At 43.4% G+C, this 24,986-nt stretch overlaps 1 protein-coding gene across 6 annotated transcripts in view; it reads right to left on the bottom strand.

The window, feature by feature from the left end:
• LOC110523391 (fibrinogen C domain-containing protein 1) overlaps positions 1 to 24,986 on the bottom strand; it is a 329,714-nt gene that overhangs the window by 117,581 nt on the left and 187,147 nt on the right. For 4 of the 6 annotated variants that reach the window (XM_090234140.1, XM_090234143.1, XM_036977015.2 and 1 more), the window contains one exon: positions 7,915 to 8,094. In XM_090234140.1, coding sequence (XP_090090266.1) covers positions 7,915 to 8,094 — 180 coding nt within the window. Of the gene's footprint in view, positions 1 to 113; positions 4,705 to 7,914; positions 8,095 to 24,986 lie in introns of those variants that run through there. The other 2 variants (XM_036977014.2, XM_036977012.2) reach the window with 1 other exon arrangement.

Genomic DNA, 24,986 nt, shown 5'->3' with positions numbered 1-24,986 from the left:
ACACACACACACACACACACACACACACACACACACACACACACACACACACACACACACACACACACACATTGCACAAGACACACAGAGTATAAACATGAAGAAATCACTTATAAAATGTGAATGTTTATTAAATGTTGACAAGACATTAAAACACAGTATCAAGATTCCGCAAAACAATCTATATTACTTCACCGAGAGAAAATGAAAAGAGAGTTGGTTCTGTTGGGGATTATGGGAGTGGGGAGCTGAGAAAGGTTGAGTTGCGGGAACGGAGGGATGGAAGAGTGGGGAAATGGAGAGATGAAGGAGGGTGGGGAAATGGAGGGGGAACAGAGGAGGCTGTGGGAAAGGAGAGATGGAGGTATTGGAAAAGTGGATAAATAGAGGACTGAGATGGAGGGTGCGAGACGGACGGATTGATCAGTACTCTGCTGATTCTGATAATAATAAGAGGGAGAGAGGGAATGAGAGGGAGCGAGGGATAACTCTTTTGTTCATACTCCTCTATCACATTGACTGCTGGAGCCAAGATCCTGCTAGAATTTAAACGGGGAGGAGGGAGGGTGGATGGTGCTCGTAACAGCAGACTGGAAATGAAAGAAGTAAAGGTTGGGGTGGGGGCTTTGGAACAAAGACTGTGGGGTTTCTAAACTACTCAGAGAGTGGGGGTTGGCGTGGGGTGTACAGTACGTTGATAAAACGTATAACGTGCACTATTTGACGCTGAAGGTTTTACATTAGAAGGGGAGTCGGGGATCAAATGAGAAGTCCAGTTCAACACATAACCAGAAGGGTGCGAGCCACTATGGAATCAGTTATCACATGACTTAATGGTTCATTTATATCTCTCTGTTATCAACACAAATAGCAGGGAGGCAAGTTGTACATAAGCATCACATTTACTTTGATGAATTCCTACCGTTCCTTTCTCTCTCTCACACAGACACGCACACACACATCGCACACATACACACAAACCTACACACTCTCACACACAGACACACAGAAAGAGAAATGAATGTCCTCCTGGTCAGTCAGTCACATCAAGACATCAGTCTGACTCATTCCAGTATCTCATTAAACTTTATACGTTTATCCATTTTAACTTGCACAACACCCTTTGAAATCATCTCTTCTGTGATACCCTATGAAATCATCATCTCTTATCTTCTACTCCAACACAAATTGTTGTCATCAAACTCTCCCATGTAATGCTGTTTCCATGGTAACGTGATTAGTGTTAATAATGCATTGATAATAAGATTAGACGGTTGGTTCTTTTGATGTTTGGCTTCAGTAGCTGAGTAGTGGTAGAAGAGGCAGACTAGCTGACCGTAGAAGTGGATGAACTCTGACTCTGCTCTGTGTTACCAACGCAGGACTCCTGGTGAACTGAGACTCACTGACTCAGCCTCTATGACTGACTGAGACTGAGCAGGTTTCTGTGGATAGTTGGCTGCATGGAGCTGGAGCTCTGTGGGTGCTGCAGTCCAGACACACACTTTGTCCTGTCCTGGAAAAAGAGCCAGGATAAAACACATAGCCAATCCAGTGTCTGAGGAGAAATGCTCATCACTATGCATGTTGGCCCACTGGCAGCAAGGGCAGATCAAAATGTCCTCCAGAGTTGGTGTGTCCCATAGAGCCAGTATATCAAGTAGAGCCAAAATATCTGACCAGATCAAAGACGTCCCCATAATGTCCAACAGGCCAATCAGAGCCACATTGTCCCCCAGATGTGCCATTGACATCGCTTCAGTTTAGATTAATTTGTGCTGTTTTTTTTATAGTGGGCATGCCCTCATGTGCTTACTAAACTCCTCCTCTTTCTCACATGCCCCTCCCCCAAAACTATAGCTGGCCACGCCTTCTCTTGTGCCCAGTCCGGTAAAAGAGGAGAAATAAGGGCTCTGGTTTTGTATTTTTTTTCTTCTTTTGACTTGTAATTTGTAAAGTCTGTGTGCTTGAGTTCTCTTTTGTCTTTTGGCATAGTATGAAAACAGTTGGACATGCTCTAAAGGTCATACACACTGTACAATAAATCTACACATATCTTTAAAGCTTTCAGTACATCTAAAGAAAATCCAGAATGAAAACCACAAATGGAAAAAAAAATATTCAGAATTCCACAATTTCATTGCTAGCAAAACTTCTGATGTTGTGCTTTTTTTTCTTTTCTATAATACTTTACAGACAAAACATATTTTTTTGTTGTCACCATTCCCGACAAGTTTTTGAGCTCCTATTCAGAAAGAAAATCATGGTTGATAGCGGCAAACTGTATTTTACAGCAACAGTTCCTCTGCTAGAGCCAGAAGAAAAGATCCTGGGTCACCCTAGCAGAAAACCTAGACATCCAGCTAGACATGGTTAGATTACAGAACATAAAATATTACAGGAGATGGGGAAATGGGGAGAGGGGAAGAGGAGGAGAGAGGGAGAGTAGTAGAGAAGGAGAGGGGGGAGAGGAGGAGAGAGGGGAGATGGAGAGGAGGAGAGAGGGGAGATGGAGTAGAGAGGGGAGTGGAGGAGAGGGAGAGGAGATGAGAGGTGAGGTGGATAAAAAAAAGAGATATGGATGAAATTGAACATAAAGGATGAGATGAAAACAGAATGTGTATGTAACTACGTTAAAGGACTGTTATCAGAGTGTGTGTGTGTCAGTGTGTGTTTGTGTGTCAGTGTGTTTGTATGTGTGTGTGTGTCCATGTGTGAAGCAGCTTCTATGGACTATACAGCTGATTGTGAAAGCACAGGAATAGAATTTAAATGCTCAGGGATGTAGGGGACTATTTAACCTTGTGGTCGTGGTGGCAAAGGTTAAAACATGCTCTACTCCCTAAAGGAACAGATGAATAACAGACTACCCTCTCTGTCATGACACTCTTGGCTCTGGAAGTTAGCAGTCAAATAACCTTTCTTCCTCTCGTTCTTTCTATGGTAGGCCACCAGTGGCACCTTGTCACTTCACCCCATTCTTTTCCCTGTATTTTCCTCTTTTCCATTCTGCTGCCTCCTACATTCACCCACTACCAATAGGAACTTGATAACCTTCAGCATATAATTTTTACATAGGCTGTTTGTCTGACTGACTGGGAGCTCAAATGGATCACTGAAATTGACTCTTAGGGTGACTGGGAGAGTGATTAGAGGACAAGCACACTTGCACACTTACCATCTGGGGTACTGTAGAAGTAGTAACTTGGTTGGTGATCAGACTAAGTGCCCAATATGCACCCTAATAGCCTCAGTCAGATGATTGAGATCGGTTCCTTCTTGTTTACTCATCCCTTCTTCCTCAGCGCTCCATAACCTCTCCTTCATCTTTCTTTTTCTCTGTATATTCCCATTTCTCCTTTTCATTAAGTCATTCCCTTCTACCCCTCTTTTTGACCTGTCCTCTCTCTCTCTCCCTTTCTCGCCCCCTCTCTCTCTCTCCCCCTCTTTCAATCTTCTGTCTCCTTTTATTTCAACCATTCCCTCTCTACACTGGTGCAGCTGTTCCATTGCGTTGTGCCTCCTACCGAGGCTATCTGAAATAAAGGGACACGTAAGCAGTACTGTGGGTTGGGACATTCTGGCTGGGAGGCCAATGCAGCCGGGTCACTTTAGGTGACAGAGTTTTGCTGTGGTCATATGGTAGCTTCAGGGGGCAGGGTGTGTGTGTGTAAGTGTGTGTATGCGTGTGTGTATGCATGTGTGTGTGTGTGTATGCGTGTATGTATGCGTGTGTGTATGTGTGTGTGTGTGCGTGTGTAAGTTTGTGTGTGTGTGTGTGTGTGTGTGTGTGTGTGTGTGTGTGTGTGTCTGCGTGTGTAAGTTTGTGTGTGTGTGTGTGTGTGTGTGTGTGTGTGTGTGTGTGTGTTCCAACTGTAATGTCACATCTCCGTTTCTGACATATCATGAATCAGTCACTTGTTCTAAGGTCACACGGTAACGCCACGCTTCGCTGACTGGCAGCAACGCAGCAAAGGACTATGGGAATAGGACTACTGGTTACAGGGCACAACAAACACAGGAGACAGGTCAAGGACAAGGTCAAGGCTCAGAAGGAATAGACAGATACTTGATTAATAGCTAGATATAAATGAAGCACTAATAGAAAGAGTGATGAACAGAGTGAATCAGACTCATTTCCTGATCCAGTGAAGTCATGAGGTTGTTGGGAAGGAAGTGTGTGGGGGGAGGGGGGGCACAAAAAGCCTCAGCACAACACTAGTAGGTGATAGGGGACTACGGGAAGGGATGGGGCACATGAAGTTGGGCGGGGCTGGGAGGTGGTGGAGAGGGACAAGGGCTCCACAGGAAACAGTAGAGAATAGTAGTAAACCAATCAAAGATGTCAATCCTTTTAGTCATTCAGTAAACAGTATCTGAGGGTGTGGTTTTATTACTCTGAACACTTTCAACTCCTTTCCTCTGTTATTGCCTCATATACTCATTTGCTCTCGTCGCGCGCGGGTCGTATCTTCATCTCAGAGAACTTGAGGGAGTACTGCCAGCCGGTCCAGGTGGACCACTCGATGCCGTCGGCATAGGAGGTGTGCTGCCCGCGGAGGTACTGTCCGTTCAGGTTGGACGTGTGGCAGTTACGGTACCACCACGCGCCGTGGTAGAAGGAGGCACAGTTGTTCTCCGAGTGGTCGTTGTCCTTGTCTTTGGTTGTGAACTTCATCCCGTTGTGCTTGAGCAGAGCATCGCCTGTATGGTGAAGGGGAGCGGGTTGGTGGTGGAGGGTGGGGTTGGATTGGATGAGTGAAGGACACATTTATGTTGCATTCATGTACAAACAAACACACAACCATATTTACATACACGCACACGTATACACACACACACACACACACACACACACACACACACACACACACACACACACACACACACACACACACACACACACACACACACACACACACAGTCAAAGGACAAAGATGAACAGAGGAGAAATAGAAGATAGATGGGAAGACAAAAAAGAAGAAGATAATTGAGAGAGGCTGATAACATAGGTTTCAACTTCTCAGTGCTTTGATTGGTCCTTCCTAGTTCAACTAATGTATTTGTCCAGAGATCTCTTACATCAGAGAGCAGCACTGCTTTCCCATTCATTTACCTAAATGACTCAGGATTTTACAATCAATAATTTCCATAAATTACGTGAGATCAGAGAGAGATGCCTCCTGTCCTTTCTAGAAGATCAGTCCTCATTACATAAATTACGTGAGATCAGAGAGAGATGCCTCCTGTCCTTTCTAGAAGATCAGTCCTCATTACATAAATTACGTGAGATCAGAGAGAGATGCCTCCTGTCCTTTCTAGAAGATCAGTCCTCATTACATAAATTACGTGAGATCAGAGAGAGATGCCTCCTGTCCTTTCTAGAAGATCAGTCCTCATTACATAAATTGCAGTGTTACAACACTATGTTGTTTATTTATCAAAGGGCTCTACGCTGACCTTTTTATCCTTCTGCTAATATCACATCCCTAATGATCCGATCACCACACAACTGTCACAGCACGCACGCACGCACACACACACGCACGCACGCACGCACGCGCACGCACGCACACACACACACACACGCGCACGCACACACACACGCACGCACGCACGCACACACACACACACACACACACACGCGCGCACGCACACACACACGCACGCACACACGCACGCACACGCGCGCACGCACGCACACACACACACACGCGCACGCACACACACACACACACACACGCGCACGCACACACACACGCACGCACGCACGCACACACACACACACACACACACACGCGCGCACGCACACACACACACACACACAATGAGGATCTTTGAAGCTACAGCAGAAATAGAACTAAAGAGAGGTACATGACACAGTTAGCTACAGATGTAGGATCTTCATTTTAGTCAGTTTGCTACAGCAGGAAATAATCCTGTAGTAGCAGGTGATGTGAATCATTATGTGGATTATAATTATTTGACATTTTTTTGTAAGGATTGATGCATTTTTAGTTGCGGCAAATCAAGTTTAAAATTTCAAAGTGGAAATTACAAAGATTAGAAGCCTTTTTAAAAACGTAAATACACTACAAGTTTGCATTTCCTGTCGTGAAGGAAAACTCTCAGGAAAAAAATAGTGATCAAATGAAGATCCTACATCTGTATAGGCTACGGCTTTGCGCTGAATGTCATACTTGGGTGGTTGGCTTACTGTCAGCGGCACTGCACATGGAGATGTTGAGTGATGACATTCTGTACCACACAATAAACGATTTCAGAGAATAATGTACTTGTTATTGGTGTTTCATAGCAACTCTTCAGGCTTTCAATAAACAAAAGGATACGAGTGCCTGGATGTGGATTTTTATATCACTCTACCTCTCCCTGTGTGTTTTTCCCTCTTTCCCTCACTCCCTATGTCCCTCTCTATAATGCTTCATGCTGTGTCTGTGACCAGAGGGGGATAAAACCCCTCATCTCCAGCGGTGAGGTGTTCGCTAGCAGCTCGTCTGGGCATCTTAAGCGTTTAAATCCCCAGGCTGGGTGTGGCCACTGCTACTCCCTTCTCCCCTCCAACCAAACCCTCCCAACCCTTTCTCAATTTGCCGTTTCCACGGTAACCCATGGTGCAATTAGTTCCGATAGAAGAAATGGCAACACAGAGAAAAAAGATAAAAACATACAACCCATCGTGACAGCATGATGATGGTTACCAGATTAAACTAAATAAGGGGAGAGAGAGATGAACCAGGCTAGGGGCACTTAGAGTCTCATTTGCAGCCCGTTCAGTGTCACCTTGTCTGGGTAAAGGGAAGGGGATGGGATGGGCGGCTCCACTGAACACCATTAAGATCCAGCAGCTTCTAGCCACAATAACTACCTGTCTACAGATCTCAGATCAGAGAAAATTGTGTGTGTGTGTGTGTGTGTGTGTGTGTGTGTGTGTGTGTGTGTGTGTGTGTGTGTGTGTGCGTATTTGTATGTATGTGTGTGTGCGTGGGAGAGGGGCAGAAGAGTGGTAGGTGTCTAAAACAGTCATTGCGGATGATAATAACAATTATTGTGGTACTAAGAGGGTACAAGGATACAGGGAGAGGCTTCGTATGCTGCGGTGGGATTCAAATGTCCAACAGGCACGTTGTCAGTTGAAGGTCAGTTTCATTGCAGTAGGAGAAGCTATAAGCCATTTAAACAACCCATCTCTCTCTCTCTCCAAAACCTGATTGTGTCCTTCTTTACCCTCTCTCTCCCTCACCCTCTCCCTCTCTCTCTCCCTCTCTCTCTCTTCTCCCTCGTCATTCCCCCATCCCTCCTCTCTCATCTGTCCCCCTTCTCTGTGCTAAGCGACCCAAAGGTTCTTAAAATTGCTTCTTTGTAGCGACGAGCGTGAGACAGTGTTTTGTTTACGCTGCAGGTCAACCACAGTAATCCATTGTGTAGTAATTTATTCACGGGGCGGGGCACTGGGTGAGATGTGACATTTGGGGAACAGATATATACTCTTTGTCTCCCTCAGTCTGTCTGTCTACATTGTTAAATCATCGGGCATTGACACAACACAGTGGGGACCAAAACCAAACACTCCCTCCCTTTCCGCCTCCCTCCCTCACCCCCCCACCCCTCCCAACCTCACCCCCTCAGCACTTAACAATATTAACAAGACTACTGCAGATGACACAGCAGATATGACGATAGATAGAGTCAATGCATTGCTGAGTTATAATTGTAGTATTTGAGAAGTAAATCTGAGGCTTAAATGTTTGTGTTTGGGGTGCTTTACCCTTTGATTGACGTCTAGGTCTACAATGACCTAATCTATGATTTGAATCAAACATCAATGTTACGTTTTTTAGGTATATACTTTCTTGATCCCCAACGGGAACTGGTCAGTCAGATATAACCATGTACCTGCATTTCCGGAGTAATCTCCAACTGTCAGTGGGTATCCATCATCATCCGGGTCCACAGAGAACAGGCCCACTCCAAAGGTCTCGTACTGGGCGTAGGCTGTACTGTTGTCAAAGTCCTCCAGGTCAATCCTCAATTCATAGTTACCCTGGATGGACAAGGCATGAATCTGCTTCAACCCTGCAGAGAGAGAGAGAGTGAAGGAGAGAGAGAGAGAGAGAAAGGGAGAGAGGGAAGGAAAGACAGAGATGCAGAGAGTGGTAGAAGGGGAGAAGAGAGGGAGATAGGGAGAGATGAAGAGACAAAAATGGAGAGAGAGACAGAGAGAGAGAGAAAAGGGATGGGAGAGAGGGAAGGAAAGACAGAGATGCAGAGAGTGGTAGAAGGGGAGAAGAGAGGAAGAGAGGGAGAGATGAAGAGACAAAAATGGAGAGAGAGACAGAGAGAAAGAGAGACAGAGAGAGAATGAATGAATGAGAAAGAAGTGAGAAAGAGAAGGAGAGAAAGAGAGAAGGTGTTAGAGGTGACCAATCAGAGCCCCTCCCTGAGGGAAAGAGACCCCCTTAATGTTCAGAGAAAACCCCACCGAAGCCATTCAACAGCTTGGTACTGCACCATGAGTCTTCCACGAAAACAAAAATACACATCATTTCCTCACCTGCCAGTCAGTTCCCAGAAGTCACCCTGCTACAGTAAGTGAGAGGGCCCCTCAGTGCAGCAGGATGCTCGGTCTGGATGCATTAACCCATGCTCTGTCACATAACTTTAAAGACAGCAGCTGGGTCCTCACAAACCAAGCACTTTAAGGACACACTCTGAATCACACACATGCATGCAGGTATTCACACACAAACGCACAAACACACACACACGTTAAGTACTATACTATGACAGCGTGTCATAACTGATTTAGGAAATGAACATTCGCAGAGAGTGTGGTAACAGAAACACATGGAATAATGCTAAGGATGAGAGGAATAGAGAGGGCAAGGGCCAGGAGTTGAGATCATGTGATCTGACCAGAGAAAACTCTGGGCCCTAGTTGTAAGTCTCGGAAGATGTTCTTGACCTGTTTATTCTCTAATTGAAGATCCCAGAGCTAAGGTTACGGGAATGAAGTTGCCAACAAAACAGATCCCAAGAGAGAGAGAGAGTGTGTGTGTGTGTGTGTGTGTGTGTGTGTGTGCTTGTGCGTGTGTGCTTGTGCGTGTGTGCTTGTGCGTGTACATGTCTGAATGGACATTTACCAGTCACTGCACTTGGAAGCTCCCATGAAAGAAAACACAAATATGAAACAGTTATCCAGTCTCAACCATACACTCTTCAGCTTGCTGTGTGACAATTTCACTCCATTCCAACATGATGCTCATGGTCCTTACGTCATCAGAGTACGCAGCTGAACACTGTAGACTGGAAACACTCGGTTAGTTATTTTAACTAAAACATAACCAATCTTTGTTGGACATGAATACAGAACTTGTTTCTGCATGGATTCCGCAACGCGGTTTGCTTTTAACAGCTAGGACCGCTATTTCTAGTCCCGAAAAACCACTTAACTGACAGGTTGGAGTCTGCTTGAAAGAGCCACTAACCTAGCTAAACTGCTAAGTTAGTCCCAGATGAGTTTTCCAATGGAGCCCTCTTTGTCTGGAGAAGTAAATGAATGGTTCCAGCGCTGTAGGAGCTGTATCTACTACGCTTTGTTTCAGGACAAACTGGATCACTCAGAGTTCCAGCGCTGTAGGAGCTGTATCTACTACGCTTTGTTTCAGGACAAACTGGATCACTCAGAGTTCCAGCGCTGTAGGAGCTGTATCTACTACGCTTTGTTTCAGGACAAACTGGATCACTCAGAGTTCCAGCGCTGTAGGAGCTGTATCTACTACGCTTTGTTTCAGGACAAACTGGATCACTCAGAGTTCCAGCGCTGTAGGAGCTGTATCTACTACGCTTTGTTTCAGGACAAACTGGATCACTCAGAGTTCCAGCGCTGTAGGAGCTGTATCTACTACGCTTTGTTTCAGGACAAACTGGATCACTCAGAGTTCCAGCGCTGTAGGAGCTGTATCTACTACGCTTTGTTTCAGGACAAACTGGATCACTCAGAGTTCCAAGGCGGCAATTGTTTGCTTGCCGAGGATTATAGGCTGAGGTGGCTTCCTTTATAACGCAGGTAGCCAGCATACGTAAGAAACTGGGGAAAAGGCAGAGTAGAATGTTTCTATTTTCTAAGCCGGGGGTTGGACGGTGTTTGCGCATGTTGAATGCATCTCCGTCTTGTCGTTTGTCGTTATCCGGTGTTCCCGGAGTTCGTTCGTTCCCAGTTGCTAAGTTGCTAATAAGCATGCACCCATTAATAAATTGATTTTGAGCAAAGTGTGTCCATGTCTGCGGATGACTCAACACTACACATCAGCTACTACAGCAACTGAAATGACTGCAACACTTAACAAAGAGCTGCAGTTAGTTTCAGAGTGGGTGGCAAGGAATAAGTTAGTCCTAAATATTTCAACAACTAAAAGCATTGTATTTGGAATAAACCATTCACTAAACCCTAAACCTCAACTAAATATTGTAATAAATGTGGAAATTGAGCAACTGTCATGGTCATATTGATACAACAGTAGCTAAGATGGGGAGAGGTCTGTCCATAATAAAGTGCTGCTCTGCCTTCTTAACAGCACTATCAACAAGGCTCTAGTTTTGTCGCACCTGGACGACTGTTCAGTCATGTGGTCAAGTGCCACAAAGCTTAGGAAAATTTCAATTGGCTCAGAACAGGGCAGCATGACTGGCCCTTGGATGTACACAGAGAAATATGCCTGTCAATATCTTCTGGCTCAAAGTGGAGGAGAGATTGACTTCATCACTAATTATATTTGTGAGCGGTATTGACATGTTGAATGCACTGAACTGTCTGTTTAAATGACTAGCACACAGCTCAGACACCCATGCATTCCCGACAAGACTTGCCACCAGAGTTCTCTTCACAGTCCCCAAGTCCGGAACAGACTATGGAACCGGCCGTGATTCGGGACCCGTTGCTAGGGTCCCCAGTCCGAGGTCGGCGGCGTGGGTTGCCGCTGCTAGGGAGGCCACGGAGGCGGGTAAAGAGGCAGGCAAAGACTATGGTGGAGTGGGGTCCACGTCCCGCGCCATAGCCGCCACCGCGGACAGACACCCACCCAGACCCTCCCCTTTAGGTTCAGGTTTTGCGGCCGGAGTCCGCACCTTTGGGGGGGAGGGTACTGTCACGTTCTGACCTTAGTTCTTTTGTTATGTCTTTGTTTTAGTATGGTCAGTGGGTTGGGTGGGTTGTCTATGTTCGTTTTTCTATGATTTGGTATTTCTGTGTTTGGCCTGTTATGGTTCTCAATCAGAGGCAGCTGTGTATTTTATACATTGTGGATGGGGCTCCGGAGCAGATGGGGGCTCCCGCAGTGCAAAATGTGTTGCTATAGATGTAGTTTTGATATCGTTGTCGGCAGCCACAGGGAGACCCATGAGGCGGCTTTTGGTTTAAATTTAGAATCCTCCAATCCCCTATATATAATTATTGGCGGAGAGTCACATCATATGTTTCGATATACTGTAGGCCTACCATCGGCGACATGAGTCTCACTAGTGTTGAGTAATGTTATGTTAAAAGTGGTGTAGGTCTCATTCATTTAAAGAGCATATTGAAGTTAGAAGCAATAGGATTTTAAGCAATAGCCTACAACTATTTTAGAACCGTTTTAGACTGCTCTGACAAGCATGGAGCTGGTCTTGATAAATCAATGAGATTTTAATTTTCACTGAATCTCCATTCGGGTATTGGATAGACTACAATTAGAAATGTTATGCTCTTAGTGTAACCTTTATTTAACTAGGCAAGTCAGCCAAGAATACATTCTTATGTACAAGGACAGCTTACACCTTCCTCCCCGTCGGGAAATTGAAACCCGGTCTCCAGCGTGCCGACACGACACGGAGATTCTTTAGCTAAATAGCCAGGTACTGGAGCCTACTCCCGACCCTCATGTTGTACTGTGCCATATTTTCCGTTCCATCCTAAAGGAAATCCAGAGGGTTTTTTGTTTTTCTTGGAATAGAAATACCATAATATTAATCAAATGAATTAAGCAACATTTCTTAAAATCAGTTCCCATGTTACAAAAAAAGGTTTGAAATCATCTAGTACAGCCACTATTGAAGGCTATCAAATGCTTCTCAAAGATGCCCTTTGGTGGTCAAACTAGCACTAACTAGCATTAACGGTACCAGTGGTTGGCACTTAAATAACGTGCCATAGAATTATGCGGCACCACCCAAGCTGTGCTGCAGTATGCTGAAACCTTTAAAGGACGAACCACAGTACACACACATGATAACATACACGCTATACACACACATGGATTTTGTGTTTTAGATATGTGGTAGTGGATTAGGGGCCTGAGGGCACACATTTAGTGTGTTGTGAAATCTGTTATGAAAGTATTGTAAGTTCTTTAAAATAGTATAACTGCCTTAATTTTGCCGGACCCCAGGAAGAGCAGCTGCTGCCTTGGCAACAGCCAATGGGGATCCACAATAAATACTAATACAAAATACAAATGCTCAAAGTTGAATTTAATCAATCTTTCAGAAAAAAGTTAAATCCAGTGATTGACAAATCTCCAGTTAATCAATTAGATTTCCTGAATCTGACTGACTGAGAAGGACATCGACTGACTCCAACCCAGCTCAGCAGGCGGTGCCCACAGATGGTTTACACTGTATTGTGTACAGACACAATACAGACAAACACACAAATACATCAGACACACAACCAGCTGTGTGGTGACTGACTCAGTGAGTCTGTTTCAGTTCAGGGGTGTCATGGCTGTCTAAATTATCTCTAATTAAGGTTGAGAGAGAGGGGGAGACAGACAGAGGGGAGAGAGAGTGAGGGTGGAGAAAGAGTGATAGGCAGAGAGCGCTAGAGGAGGAAAGGGTTGCCATCCCTCCTTCCACACATCCTTGCCACCTCCTGTGTCTTGTTTCCCCCTGCTGTGTAGACTGATCGTGCTTTCAGGCCAAAGCTGTGCACTCCGCTGATCAAAGATGCAGCAGTGACTGACACACCTCCTGACAGAAACCCACCTCCTGACAAAAACAAACATCCAAACAGGAACACACCTCCCCCTCTCCCTCTCTCTCTCTCTCTCTCCCTCCCTCCAGTCCAACCTGGGGACTCAAAACACTCTGAGGTGTTTCAGACAGACTAACAGTGGGGGTCTGCAGCTCAGTAGATATCAACCTCTAGCTTGGGTGTTCAAAGCACATTCTCTGAATACAGGTGTTTTCTTAGGATGAAAACAGATTTGAAAGAGAAAGAATGAAAGTAAAGCTTGATTTTCCCCAGGCTTTGTAGCTTTAAATTAAGCTTGTGGTCTGAGATTTCAAGGATCCGATATCATTACTGAACTGTAAGCAATGGGAACAAGCTGCTTTAGTTTGAGGTCACAGTAAAGATATGACATAGTGCTCTGATTACATAAAATAACTCGTAAGTAGGCATTTTGTTTTACGCTGTACACCATGCGTATCCCGTACATACGACTAATACAATTTGAAACTGAAACTTGAAACATACAGAAACAAGATAAGAGAACCCGAATGAGCAATAGATCAACTGTTCAGTACTTAGATTATATTTCAAGCAGCACCGGGCGTCAAGGTAGCCTGGTCCCAGATCTGTTTGCGCTGTCTTGCCAACTACTTGTCACTCATTACCAAGTCAAACATGTTTGGCTTAACAATTCCATAGCGAACAAGAGAGCAGAAACATATTGTCAGGAGCCAACGGCATTTCCCAGACGCACCTCATCAGAAAATCAGTTATCTTCCTATCCAAACCTCACCAAAATTAACTGCTCGTGGCTCAGTCTCATTTGAATGAATTACCAATCCTGCAGTTCTGTACGTCTCAGCGTGGTCTTACAGAGAGGGTTGACAAGGGCGCACTACAAGGCCTAATTTGACAACAAACCCTGGTGAAACAGCAACCTTGGTGAAACAGAAAACTCTGGTGAAACAGCAAGCCCTGGTGAAATTATTCAAATCTAAAATATACAATTCAACCAGAGTGCCCTTAGAGCATAGGAAAAGGTTGCACCTGACCGTTCGACTGAAACCACACTATTGCAATGAATTTGAGATGGTGAAAACAATGTGTGGGGAGGCAGAGGCACAGAAACTCACATCAATTCCTTTGTCAGATAACACTGTTAAACAAATAGTTTATGCTATGCTAGCAATCAAGAAGAAACTGAATGAATGACTCAAAAACTCCCCAGCTTATGCTCTCTAAATGGACGTTAGCTGTGAGGCCCGAGATGCTCATGCATTGACTTTTGTGTGCGCTACATGTCGGGGGATGCTATTCATGAGGACATATTGTTCTGTCTCATGATTCCCGAGTATGAAATGGAACAGGGGATGTACAGTGTGCTGCGTGACTATATTGACAAAAAAAAACAGATTGCATGGGATCGAATGGTGGGCATTTGCACAGATGGGGCTCCATCTATAGCAGGACGGTGGGCAGGCCTCTGCACTCTAGTTATGAACGTGTCTCCCTCTGACACATTGTATGTTACACCAAGATCAACTGGCAGCAAAAGAGCTGAGCATAGAACTCGGAGATACACTGAGTATACAAACATTAAGAACACCTGATTTCCATAACACAGACTGACCAGGTGAATCGAGGTCAAAGTTGTAATCCTTTATTGATGTCAATAAAATACACTTCAATCAGTGTAGATGAAGGGTAGGAGACAGGGTGCATGGGCAAGATAAAATATTTAAGTGCCTTTGAACGGGGTACAGTAGTAGGCGCACCGGTTTGTGTCAAGAACTGCAATGCTGATGAGTTTTTCACGCTCAACAGTTTCCCGTGTGTATCAAGAATGATCCACCACCCAAAGGACATCCAGCCAACTTGACACAACTTTGAGAAGCATTGGAGTCAACATGGGCCAGCATCCCTGTGGAATGCTTTCGACACCTTGTTCGGTCCATGCTCAGACAAATTGAGGCTGTTCTGTTTGGTACACTCAGTGTATACTGCAGCAGGTAACTTTGATTGTAAACTACATTAAACCACATCCACTGCGAGCACGTGTGTTCGCAAAACTATGTGGAGATATGGGATAACATCATGACAATGTTCTATTTCACAGGCTTGGTGGTTATCGAGGGGGAGTGTTAGAAAGATCTTTCGCATTGATAGAGGAACTTGTCTTTCACAATGGATGTACAAAATCAGACTTGGTTGACTTTCTGTGTAATGAACCTTTGTAACAGACATATTTGGTAAACTGAACGAACTGAACGCAAGCATGCAGGGGAAATACAAAAACATTCTACATATAAGTAGACCTCTGACCATTAATGCCATGTTCAAAACAACTGGGAACTCAGAACTGGGAAGTCGGCAACTTGCGACTTCAGTGTGTTCAAGACAACGGGGAACTCATGAATAAATTAGTTAAGACTGGGAAAAATAGTTTTGAACTGTCATCCAACTCGGATTTCCAACTCGGGAACTCAGGTCTCTTTCTAGAGCTCTGACTTTCCGACCTGAAGATCACTGACCTCATAATTTGACCTCATATTATTATTCCCAGTTGTCTTGAAAGCACAAGAAAACTGATGGTACCCTTCGCCAGCTCATATCTGTGTGAAGCTTCAGTCAGTGCCCTTGTCAGCATTAAAACCAAATATTGATCCAGGTGTGCACTGTTGACAACGCCCCTGACTTTGAGAAGCTCTGACACTACATGCATTAAGCACACCCATCTCATTAGTGGTGGTGAGATTAGAGACATTATGTCAGACTCATTTGCAATTGGCTGTCAAAGCCCCCCCCCACACACACACACACACACACAGCTTTAATTCACTATCATATTAAAGCCCTGGAGATTCTCTCTTAGACTCTTCCTGAGAATAATTCAACAGAGGCTGCATCCCAATGGCACCCTATTGTTTACATCGTGCAATACTTTTGACCAGGGCACTATGTAGGGGATAGGGTTCAATTTGTCAGGCTGACAGAGAAACTTTCCAAAACAACAAAGACGTTCATGGTCTTCCTTAGTTAAAATTTAAAACGCTCAGGTGTGGTCTTCCTAGCCAGCCACGCTAATGCAATGCTATTGTTGAGTTACAGTGGCAAGAAAAAGTATGTGAACCCTTTGGAATTACTTGATTATAAATTGATCATAAAATTTGATCTGATCTTCATCAAAGTCACAATAACAGACAAACACAGTTTGCTTAAACTAATAGCACACCAATTATTGTATTTTCCTTGTCTATATTGAATACATAATTTAAACATTCACAGTGTAGTTTGGAAAAAGTATGTGAACCCCTAGGAAAATGACTTCCCCAATAGCTAATCTGGAGTCCAATTAATGAGACAAGATTGGAGATTTTGTTTAGAGCTGCCCTGCCCTATAAAAACACTCACAAATGTTGCATCTGCTATTCACAAGAAGCATTTCCTTATGTGAATCATGCCTCAAACAAAAGAGATCTCAGAAGACCTAAAATTACGAATTGTTGACTTGCATAACCTGGAAAGGGTTACAAAAGTATCTCTAAAAGCCTTGATGTTCATCAGTCCACGGCAAGACAAATTGTCTATAAACAGAGAAAGTTCAGCACTGTTGCTACTCTCCATAGGAGTGGCTGTCCTGAAAAGATGACTGCAAGAGCACAGTACAGAATGCTCAATGATGTTAAGAAGAATCCTAAACTGTCAGCTAAAGACTTACAGAAACCTCTGGAACATGCTAACATCTCTGTTGACGAGTCTAAGATACGTGGAACACTAAACAAGAATGGTGTTCATGGGAAGACATTACGGAGGAAGCCACTGCTGTCCAAAAAAAACATTGCTGCACATTTGAAGTTCACAAAAGAGCACCTGGATGTTCCACGGCACACCTGGCAAAATATTCTGTGGACAGATAAAACTAAAGTTGAGTTGTTTGGAAGGAACACACAACACAATGTGTGGAGAAAAAAAGGCACAGCACACCAAGATCAACACCTCATATCAACTATAAAGTATGGTGGAGGGAGCATAGTGGTTTGGCGCTGCTTTGCTGCCACAGGGCCTGGACAGCTTGCTATCAACGAAGGAAAAATGAATTCCCATGTTTATCAAGACATTTTGCAGGAGAATGTAAGACTGATCTGATCTGTCCGCCAATTGAAGGTCAACAGAAGTTGGGTGATGCAACAGGACAACAACCCAAAACACAGAAGTAAATCAAAAACAAAATGGCTTCAACAGAAGAAAATACACCTACTGAAGTGGCCCAGTCAGAGCCCTGACCTCCACCCGATTGAGATGCTGTGGCATGACCTCAAGAGATAGGTTCACACCAGACATCCCAAGAATATTGTTGAACTGAAACAGTTCTGTAAAGAGGAATGGTCCAAAATTCCGCCTGACTGTTGTGCAGGTCGGATCCGCAACTACAGAAAACGTTTGGTTGAAGTGATTGCTGCCAAAGGAGGGTCAACCAGTTATTAAATCTGAGGGTTCACATACTTTTTCCACCTTGCACTGTGAATGGTTAGACATGAAAATGAATACTTGTTAGTGTGTTATTAGTTTAAGCAGAATGTGTGTGTCTATTGTTGGGACTTAGATGAAGATCAGATTAAGTTATATGACCAATGTATGCAGAAACCCAGATAATTCCAAAGGATTTACATACGTTTTCTTGCCACTGTATTTAAACTGCCTCTGCTCCTCTGCAATGAGGATCTTGAGGTGTTTTGCTGGTGAATTATCATGTTGATTGCTCCATTAGAGGAGCCCCCCCCTCTTTATTTATCCCACTGATCTCCTTTTCAGTCACAGTTTAACGAGGAGAAAACTCTCTCCTCTGTGTCGGCAAGGTGAACAACCAGACACAAGGAAGTTACATGTTTTATAAAGGACTCATTAGGAATGGAGAAGGTTGGTACTGACGTCTGTCCAGGTAAAGTATTAAAAGCAATATGGACTCTTTCATAAGATGCATATCCTATCAGTTTGAGTCTGTGATTTAGAATGTGACTGATTATAAAATATATATTATTTTTGGTTTGTACGTCTGTAATGTTTTACTGCATAATGTAGGCTATGTTTTGTGACTACAATGGACTTAATTTGTTATGACTATATTACTACACTCTACCTACTACTGTGAACCCAATGATTGTCTGACTATGAATGTGTTAACAGTATCACCCTACAAGTGGGTACCAGCAGGGCTACACTCCAGTGTATCAGATCCAGACAGCTTTGTAAAATGACAATAGTTGGTAACAACAACATCTATTCAAATAGACTCCTCAAGGACACCGATCCCACACGTCCTTCCCAGAAATCACATGCAACTGACAACAATGCAGTTTTTTAACTAGAAATCATTTCCATTGTGTTTGGTATTGTGTACAATTCCAGTCAGTGGCCAAGTGGCATTGAGTGCATTGTAATTAAACAGTTCATTCATCCAGCCAAGGTTGCCAAAACATGGATGAACTCCCCTAAGATAACCTATTGTTCAATTATCCTTTTTGGGATAGGGGGCAGCATTTTCACTTTTGGATGAATAGCGTGCCCAGAGTGAACTGCCTCCTACTCTGTCTCAGATGCTAATATATGCATATTATTATTAGTATTGGATAGAAAACAATTTCTAAAACTGTTTGAATGATGTCTGTGAGTATAACAGAATTCATATGGCAGGCGAAAACCTGAGAAAAAGTTTTTCAAAGCTAGGCCTACCGAATACACATTGAGATATGGATAAAGTTGCACTTCCTACAGCTTCCACTAGATGTCCACCGTCTTTAGAAACTGGTTTGACGATTCTACTATAAAGTAGGAGCTCATAAGAGCTCTTTGAGTCAGTGGTCTGGCAGAGAGCCTTGGTCTCATGACACTGCTCCCGACAGAGTTATCTCTCCTTCCAGTGCTTTTCTTCAGACATAGGAGTTGTCCGGGTGGAACATTATTGATGTTTTATGTTAAAAACATCCTAAAGATTGATTCCATACATCGTTTGAAATGTTTCTAAGGGACTGTAACGGAACTTTTCAAGTTTTTGTCTGGATGAAGTGCCTGCGCCTCATGAAGATGGATTACTGGGCTGAACATGCTAACAACAAGTGGCTATTTGGACATAAATTGTGGAACTTTATGGAAACAAATCAGTCATTTATTGTCGAACTGGGATTCCTGGGACTGCCTTCTGATGAAGATCGTCAAAGGTAAGTGAATATTTATGGTGTTGTTTCTAACTTTGTTGATTCCAAAATGGCGGATATTCCTCTGGCTGTTTTGGGTTCTGAGCGCTGTTCTCAGATTATGCTTTTTCCGTAAAGTTAAAAAAAAATCTGACACAGCAGTTGCATTAAGGAAAAGTCTATCTTTTATCAATGTTTATTTTGAGTATTTCTGAAAAATCACCGGATGTTTTGGAATCCAAGATTTTTGGATATAAATATGCACATTATCGAACAAAACATACATGTATTATGTAACATGATGTCCTATGAGTGTCATCTGATGAAGATCATCAAAGGTTAGACTGATAGAAACAAAAACAGACAGAGGCCCAGTCTACCAAAGTTAAATGTTTTTTTACGGTGATGTTCTGACGTGTACAGTACAAGACCATCAATATACAGCGACACACATACTTCCACACCAACCATCAAATCCGTCCGCCAATAGAGCCTAGGGGAGTACGTGAGAATAGTGTATCCCTACCCTCCTCTAAGATAGGGAGAGAACTGGGACTGGGAAGTTCTCAGTGTTCCAGCCAAGGTCTCCCCGGATCTGACTCAGACAGATAGTCTGTTCTCAAAACACTAGACACATTGTTCCCAAACGTTGATTTTGACTAAAACCACACACAGTATTATAATATAATCATTGAATGAGTCTAACACTTACACACATGTATTATAATAATCTAATGATTCAAATTAATTTCATACAATCACATGATATCAGACCTATGGTTTCATTAAAACACATTTCCTTATCAGTTAGTGATTAATTTTATCTATATTTCTGCTTTTTGTGACTCCTATCTTTGGCTGGAAAAATGTCTGTGTGTTTTTTGGACTTGGCTATGACCTAACATAATCATATGTTGTGCTTTAGCTGTAAAGCATTTTTGAAATCGACCACGATGGGTAGACCAACAAGATGTTTATCTTTCATTTGCTGTATTGGTCTTGTTAATGTGTGAAAGTTAAATATTTCAACAAAAAAAAATCCATAGGAATGTTGTCGAGTGGGGCCTACAACATTCCTGAACAACTAATTATAACAGTTAACCTCTAGAAGCTAGGGGGCACTATTTTTATGTTTGGAAAAGTTCCCAAAATAAACGGCCTATTTCTCAGGACCAGACGCTAGAATATGCATATAATTGACAGATTAGGATAGAAAACACTCTAAAGTTTCCAAAACTGTCAAAATATTGTCTGTGAGTATAACAGAACTGATATTGCAGGCGAAATCCTGAGAAAAATCTAACCGGGAAGTGGCTTCTATTTTGAAAACTCCACGTTCCATAGCCTCCCATTGCTCCATTTAAAAGGATATCAACCAGATTCCTTTTCCTATCACTTCCTCAAGGTGTCAACAGTCTTCAGACGTGGTTTCAGGCTTTTATTCTGAAGAATGAGCATGAATGACCACATTGAGTAAGTGGATAGGTGGGGGCTCTCAGAGTGAGTTGTGCGCAAAAGAGAAAGGCGGCCATTGTTACTCCCGGTCCTAGTGAAAAGCCAACTGTCCCGGTTGATATATTATCGAATAGATATTTGAAAACACCCTGAGGATTGATTATAATAAACGTCTGACATGTTTCTGTGGACATTATGGATATAATTTGGAATTTTTGTGTGCGTTGTCATGACCGCTCTTTCCGGTGGATTCCTGGGCATAACGCACCAAACTAACGGAGGTATTTGGATATAAAAAATATCTTTATGGAACAAAAGGAACATTTGTTGTCTAACTGGGAGTCTTGTGAGTGAAAACATCCAAAGATCATCAAAGGAAAACAATTAATTTGATTGCTTTTCTGATTTTCGTGACCAAGCTACCTGATGCTAAGTGTACTTATTGTTTTGTCGAGCGATCGATAAACTTACACAAACACTTGTATTGCTTTCGATGTAAAGCAGAATTTCAAAATCTGAGACGACAGATGGATTAACATAGAAATTCTGGGTACATCAGAAGTAGGGGAGTAGCTCTAACAGTTTTAACAAAAGGCTAAGCTGTGTTTTGCATTATTGGACTTGTGATTTCATGAATATGAATATTTTCTAGTAATATTATTTGACTGTGGCGCTATGCTATTCAGCATTGCTGATGACAATTATCCCGGATCCGGTATGGGTGGTTCAGAGAAGTTTAAGTGGCATTCTTGAGGTACAGTACCTTTTAATAAATAATTCATGATATGATGAAAGTCACTTATATTTCTTTTCAATTTTCTAGGCATGGAACTTAAAGAATCTCATGAGCATTCCGAAGCATTCTATAACCCTCTGGTTTTCCATTTAAGATCATTGCGTGCATCACTGTCACGCCCTGACCATAGAGAGCCCTTGTTTATCTATGGTGTAGTAGGTCAGGGCGTGACTAGGGGGTATTCTAGTTCATAATTTCTATGTTTTGTTCTAGTTTAATTTCTATGTTGGTGTTTTGTATGATTCCCAATTAGAAGCAGGTGGTAATCGTTGTCTCTAATTGGGGATCATATTTAAGTAGCTATTTTTCCCACCTGTGTTTGTGAGATATTGTTTTGTGTTTGTGCATGTGCACCACTTAGTCACGTTTCGTTGTTTGTTTATTGTTTTTGTTTTTCTGAAGTTTCACTTGGAAATAAAGATGTGGAACTCCACGTACACTGCGCCTTGGTCCAGTTCTTTCGACAACCGTGACAGAATATCCCACCAACAAAGGACCAAGCAGCGTGAAAATGAGGTAAGGAAGTTCTGGACTTGGGAGGACATAAGAGGACACGAGACCGTTCCTTGGCGGGAGTCGCCAAGGAGCATGGAAGGACAGCGACGACACCGGGGACCACGGCCACAGAAACCCCAAGATTTCCGATGAAATCAGTCCTGTTCCAGGGCGGGAGTCTTCCTCTGCATCGATGTACAGTCCAAGCATGGCGTCCAGTCCTGCTCCATGGCCGGAGCCTTCTTCTGCACCAGTGCCCAGTCCAGGCACGGCGTCCAGTCCCGCTCCAAGGCAGGAGCCTTCTTCTGCGTCGGTGCCGAGTCCGGGCGCGGCGTCCAGTCCAGCTCCAAGGCTGGAGCCTTCCTCTGCGCCGATGCCCAGTCCAGGCACGATGGCCAACTCAGCTCCACGGCTGGAGCCTTCCTCGGCGCCGGTGCCCAGTCCATGTGTGGCGTTCTACCCGGCTCCATTGCCGGACCCGTGGTCTGGGCGGGGGCAAAGACCCGCACCGGAGCCGCCACCAACATTATTTATCCCCCCTACCCTTCCCATTTGGTTTCAGGTTTTGTGGCCGGAGTCCGCACATTTGGAGGGGGGATACTGTCACGCTCTGACCATAGAGAGCCCTTGGTTCTCTATGGTGTTTAGGTCAGAGTGTGAATGGGGGGGATATCTAGTTTAAAGATTTCTATGTTGGTGGTTTCTGTGGTTCCCAATTAGAGAGGGCTGGTAATCGTTGCCTCTAATTGGGGATCATATTTAGGAAGGCTTTTTCCTCACCTGAATTTGTGGGATATTCTTTGTGTTTTGGCACTGTATTGTGTTTGGGCACTACGTCCTCACGGTCTTTGTAAGTTTTGTTTTGTTAGTTTCACATAAATAAATGTGGAACTATACTCACGCTGTGCCTTGGTCCGCTCATTTCCAAGAACGTGACAATCACATCAATAATTATGGCCTACATGTTCTTCTACACTTGACAGCAAACAAAAACTGTAGACCTTTTTAAATACAGTTGAAGTTGGAAGTTTACATACACCTTAGCCAAATGCATTTAAACTCAGCTTTTCACAATTCCTGACTTTTAATCCAAGTAAAAATTCCCTGTCTTAGGTCAGTTAGGAGCACCACTTTATTTTAAGAATGTGAAATGTCAGAATAAAGAAGAGAGAATGATTTATTTCAGCTTTTATTGCTTTCATCACATTCCGAGTGGGTCAGAAGTTTACATGTACTCAATTAGTATTTGGTAGCATTGCCTTTAAATTGTTTAACATGGGTCAAATGTGTCAGGTAGCCTTCCACAAGCTTCCCACAATAAGTTGGGTGCATTTTGGCCCATTCCTCATGACAGAGCTGGAGTAACTGGGTCCGGTTTGTAGGCCTCCTTGCTCGCACACGCTTTTTCAGTTCTGCCTACAAATGTCCTATCTGATTGAGGTCAGGGCTTTGTGATGGCCACTCCAATATCTTGAATTGGTTGTCCTTAAGCCTTTTTGCAACAACTTTGGAATTATGCTTGAGGTCATTGTCCATTTGGAAGACCCATTTGCGACCAAGCTTTAACTTCCTGACTGTTGTCTTGAGATGTTGCATCAATATATCTACATCATTTTCCTTCCAAATGATGCCATCTATGTTGTGAAGTGCACCAGTCCCTCTTGCAGCAAAGCACAACCACAACATGATTCTGCCACCCCTGTGCTTTACGGTTGGGATGGTGTTCTTCGGCTTGTAAGCCTCCCCCCTTTCCCTCCAAACATAACGATGGTCATTATGGCCAAACAGTTCTATTATTGTTTCATCAGACCAGAGGACATTTCTCCAAAATGTACGATCTTTGTTCCCATGTGCATTTGCAAACCATAATCTGGCGTTTTAATGGCGGTTTTGGAGCAGTGGCTTCTTCCTTGCTGAGTGGCCTTTCAGATTATGTCGATATAAGACTCGTTTTACTGTGGATATAGATACTTTTGTACCTGTGTCCTTCACAATGTCCTTTGCTGTTGTTCTGGGATTGATTTGCACTTTTCACACCAAAGTACGTGGTGCCATGGTGTTTATGCTTGCGTACTAATGTGGTACCTTCAGGTGCTTGTAAATTGCTATCCAATGATGAACCAGACTTGTGGAGGTCTACAATAATTTTTCTGAGGTCTTGGCTGATTTCTTTTGATTTTCCCATGATGTCAAGCAAAGAGGCAGTGAGTTTGAAGGTAGGCCTTGAAATACATCCACAGGTACACCTCCAATTGACTCAAATTATATCAATTAGCCTATCAGATGCTTCTAAAGCCATGACATTTTCTGGAATTGTCCAAGCTGTTTAAAGGCAAAGTCAACTTAGTGTATGTAAACTTCTGACCCACTGGAACAGTGAATTATAAGTGAAATAATCTGTCTGTAAACAATTGATGGAAAAAATACTTGTATTTTGCACAAAGTAGATGTCCTAACCTACTTGCCAAGACTATAGTTTGTTAACAAGAAATGTGTGGAGTTGTTACGGATACAGGTATCCTGGGGGTATTTGTATTTTTCCTCTGTCCTAGTAACAGGTGGCAGTCATCAGTCGCATCAATCTGAAGACACACCTCCTCCTGTTGTCCTTGGTTTAAAAACCCAGTCAGTTGTTTTCCCAGACTCTCTCTCTCTCCCTCTGGCTCTCTCTCTCTCCTTCTCTCTTAGAATTTGCTGAAGACCACATATAATCTTTCATACCCCACAGTTTAGTTTGTTTGTGCGGATACATCTCACATTGTCTGTTATCATGTGAGTATGTACTGCTGTGGTGTATTATTGTTGTTTTTTGGTGGGAGAAGGGGATAACCAACCAAGTCGCCCATGGGCATACATTACCCGTAGGAAAACTTTGTCTAAATACCCCAGTTAGAACTGGGTGGACCACCCCCTGTATTTTATTGGTTAGTTAGCTAGCTGTTCTTTAAGACGTGCTTGGGTTTTTTTGGATATTTATTATTTATTTCCTTGGGTCCATCTCAGCCCCCTTTTTCCACACCCCATTACCCTGTGCTTGACAATA

The sequence above is a fragment of the Oncorhynchus mykiss genome, chromosome 5 (assembly GCF_057628025.1).
Source record: "Oncorhynchus mykiss isolate SJ-2025 chromosome 5, ASM5762802v1, whole genome shotgun sequence".
NCBI classification, from domain to species: domain Eukaryota; kingdom Metazoa; phylum Chordata; class Actinopteri; order Salmoniformes; family Salmonidae; genus Oncorhynchus; species Oncorhynchus mykiss.
Note: the sequence above shows the minus strand (reverse complement) of the source record. Positions and strands in the feature narration are given on the sequence as shown.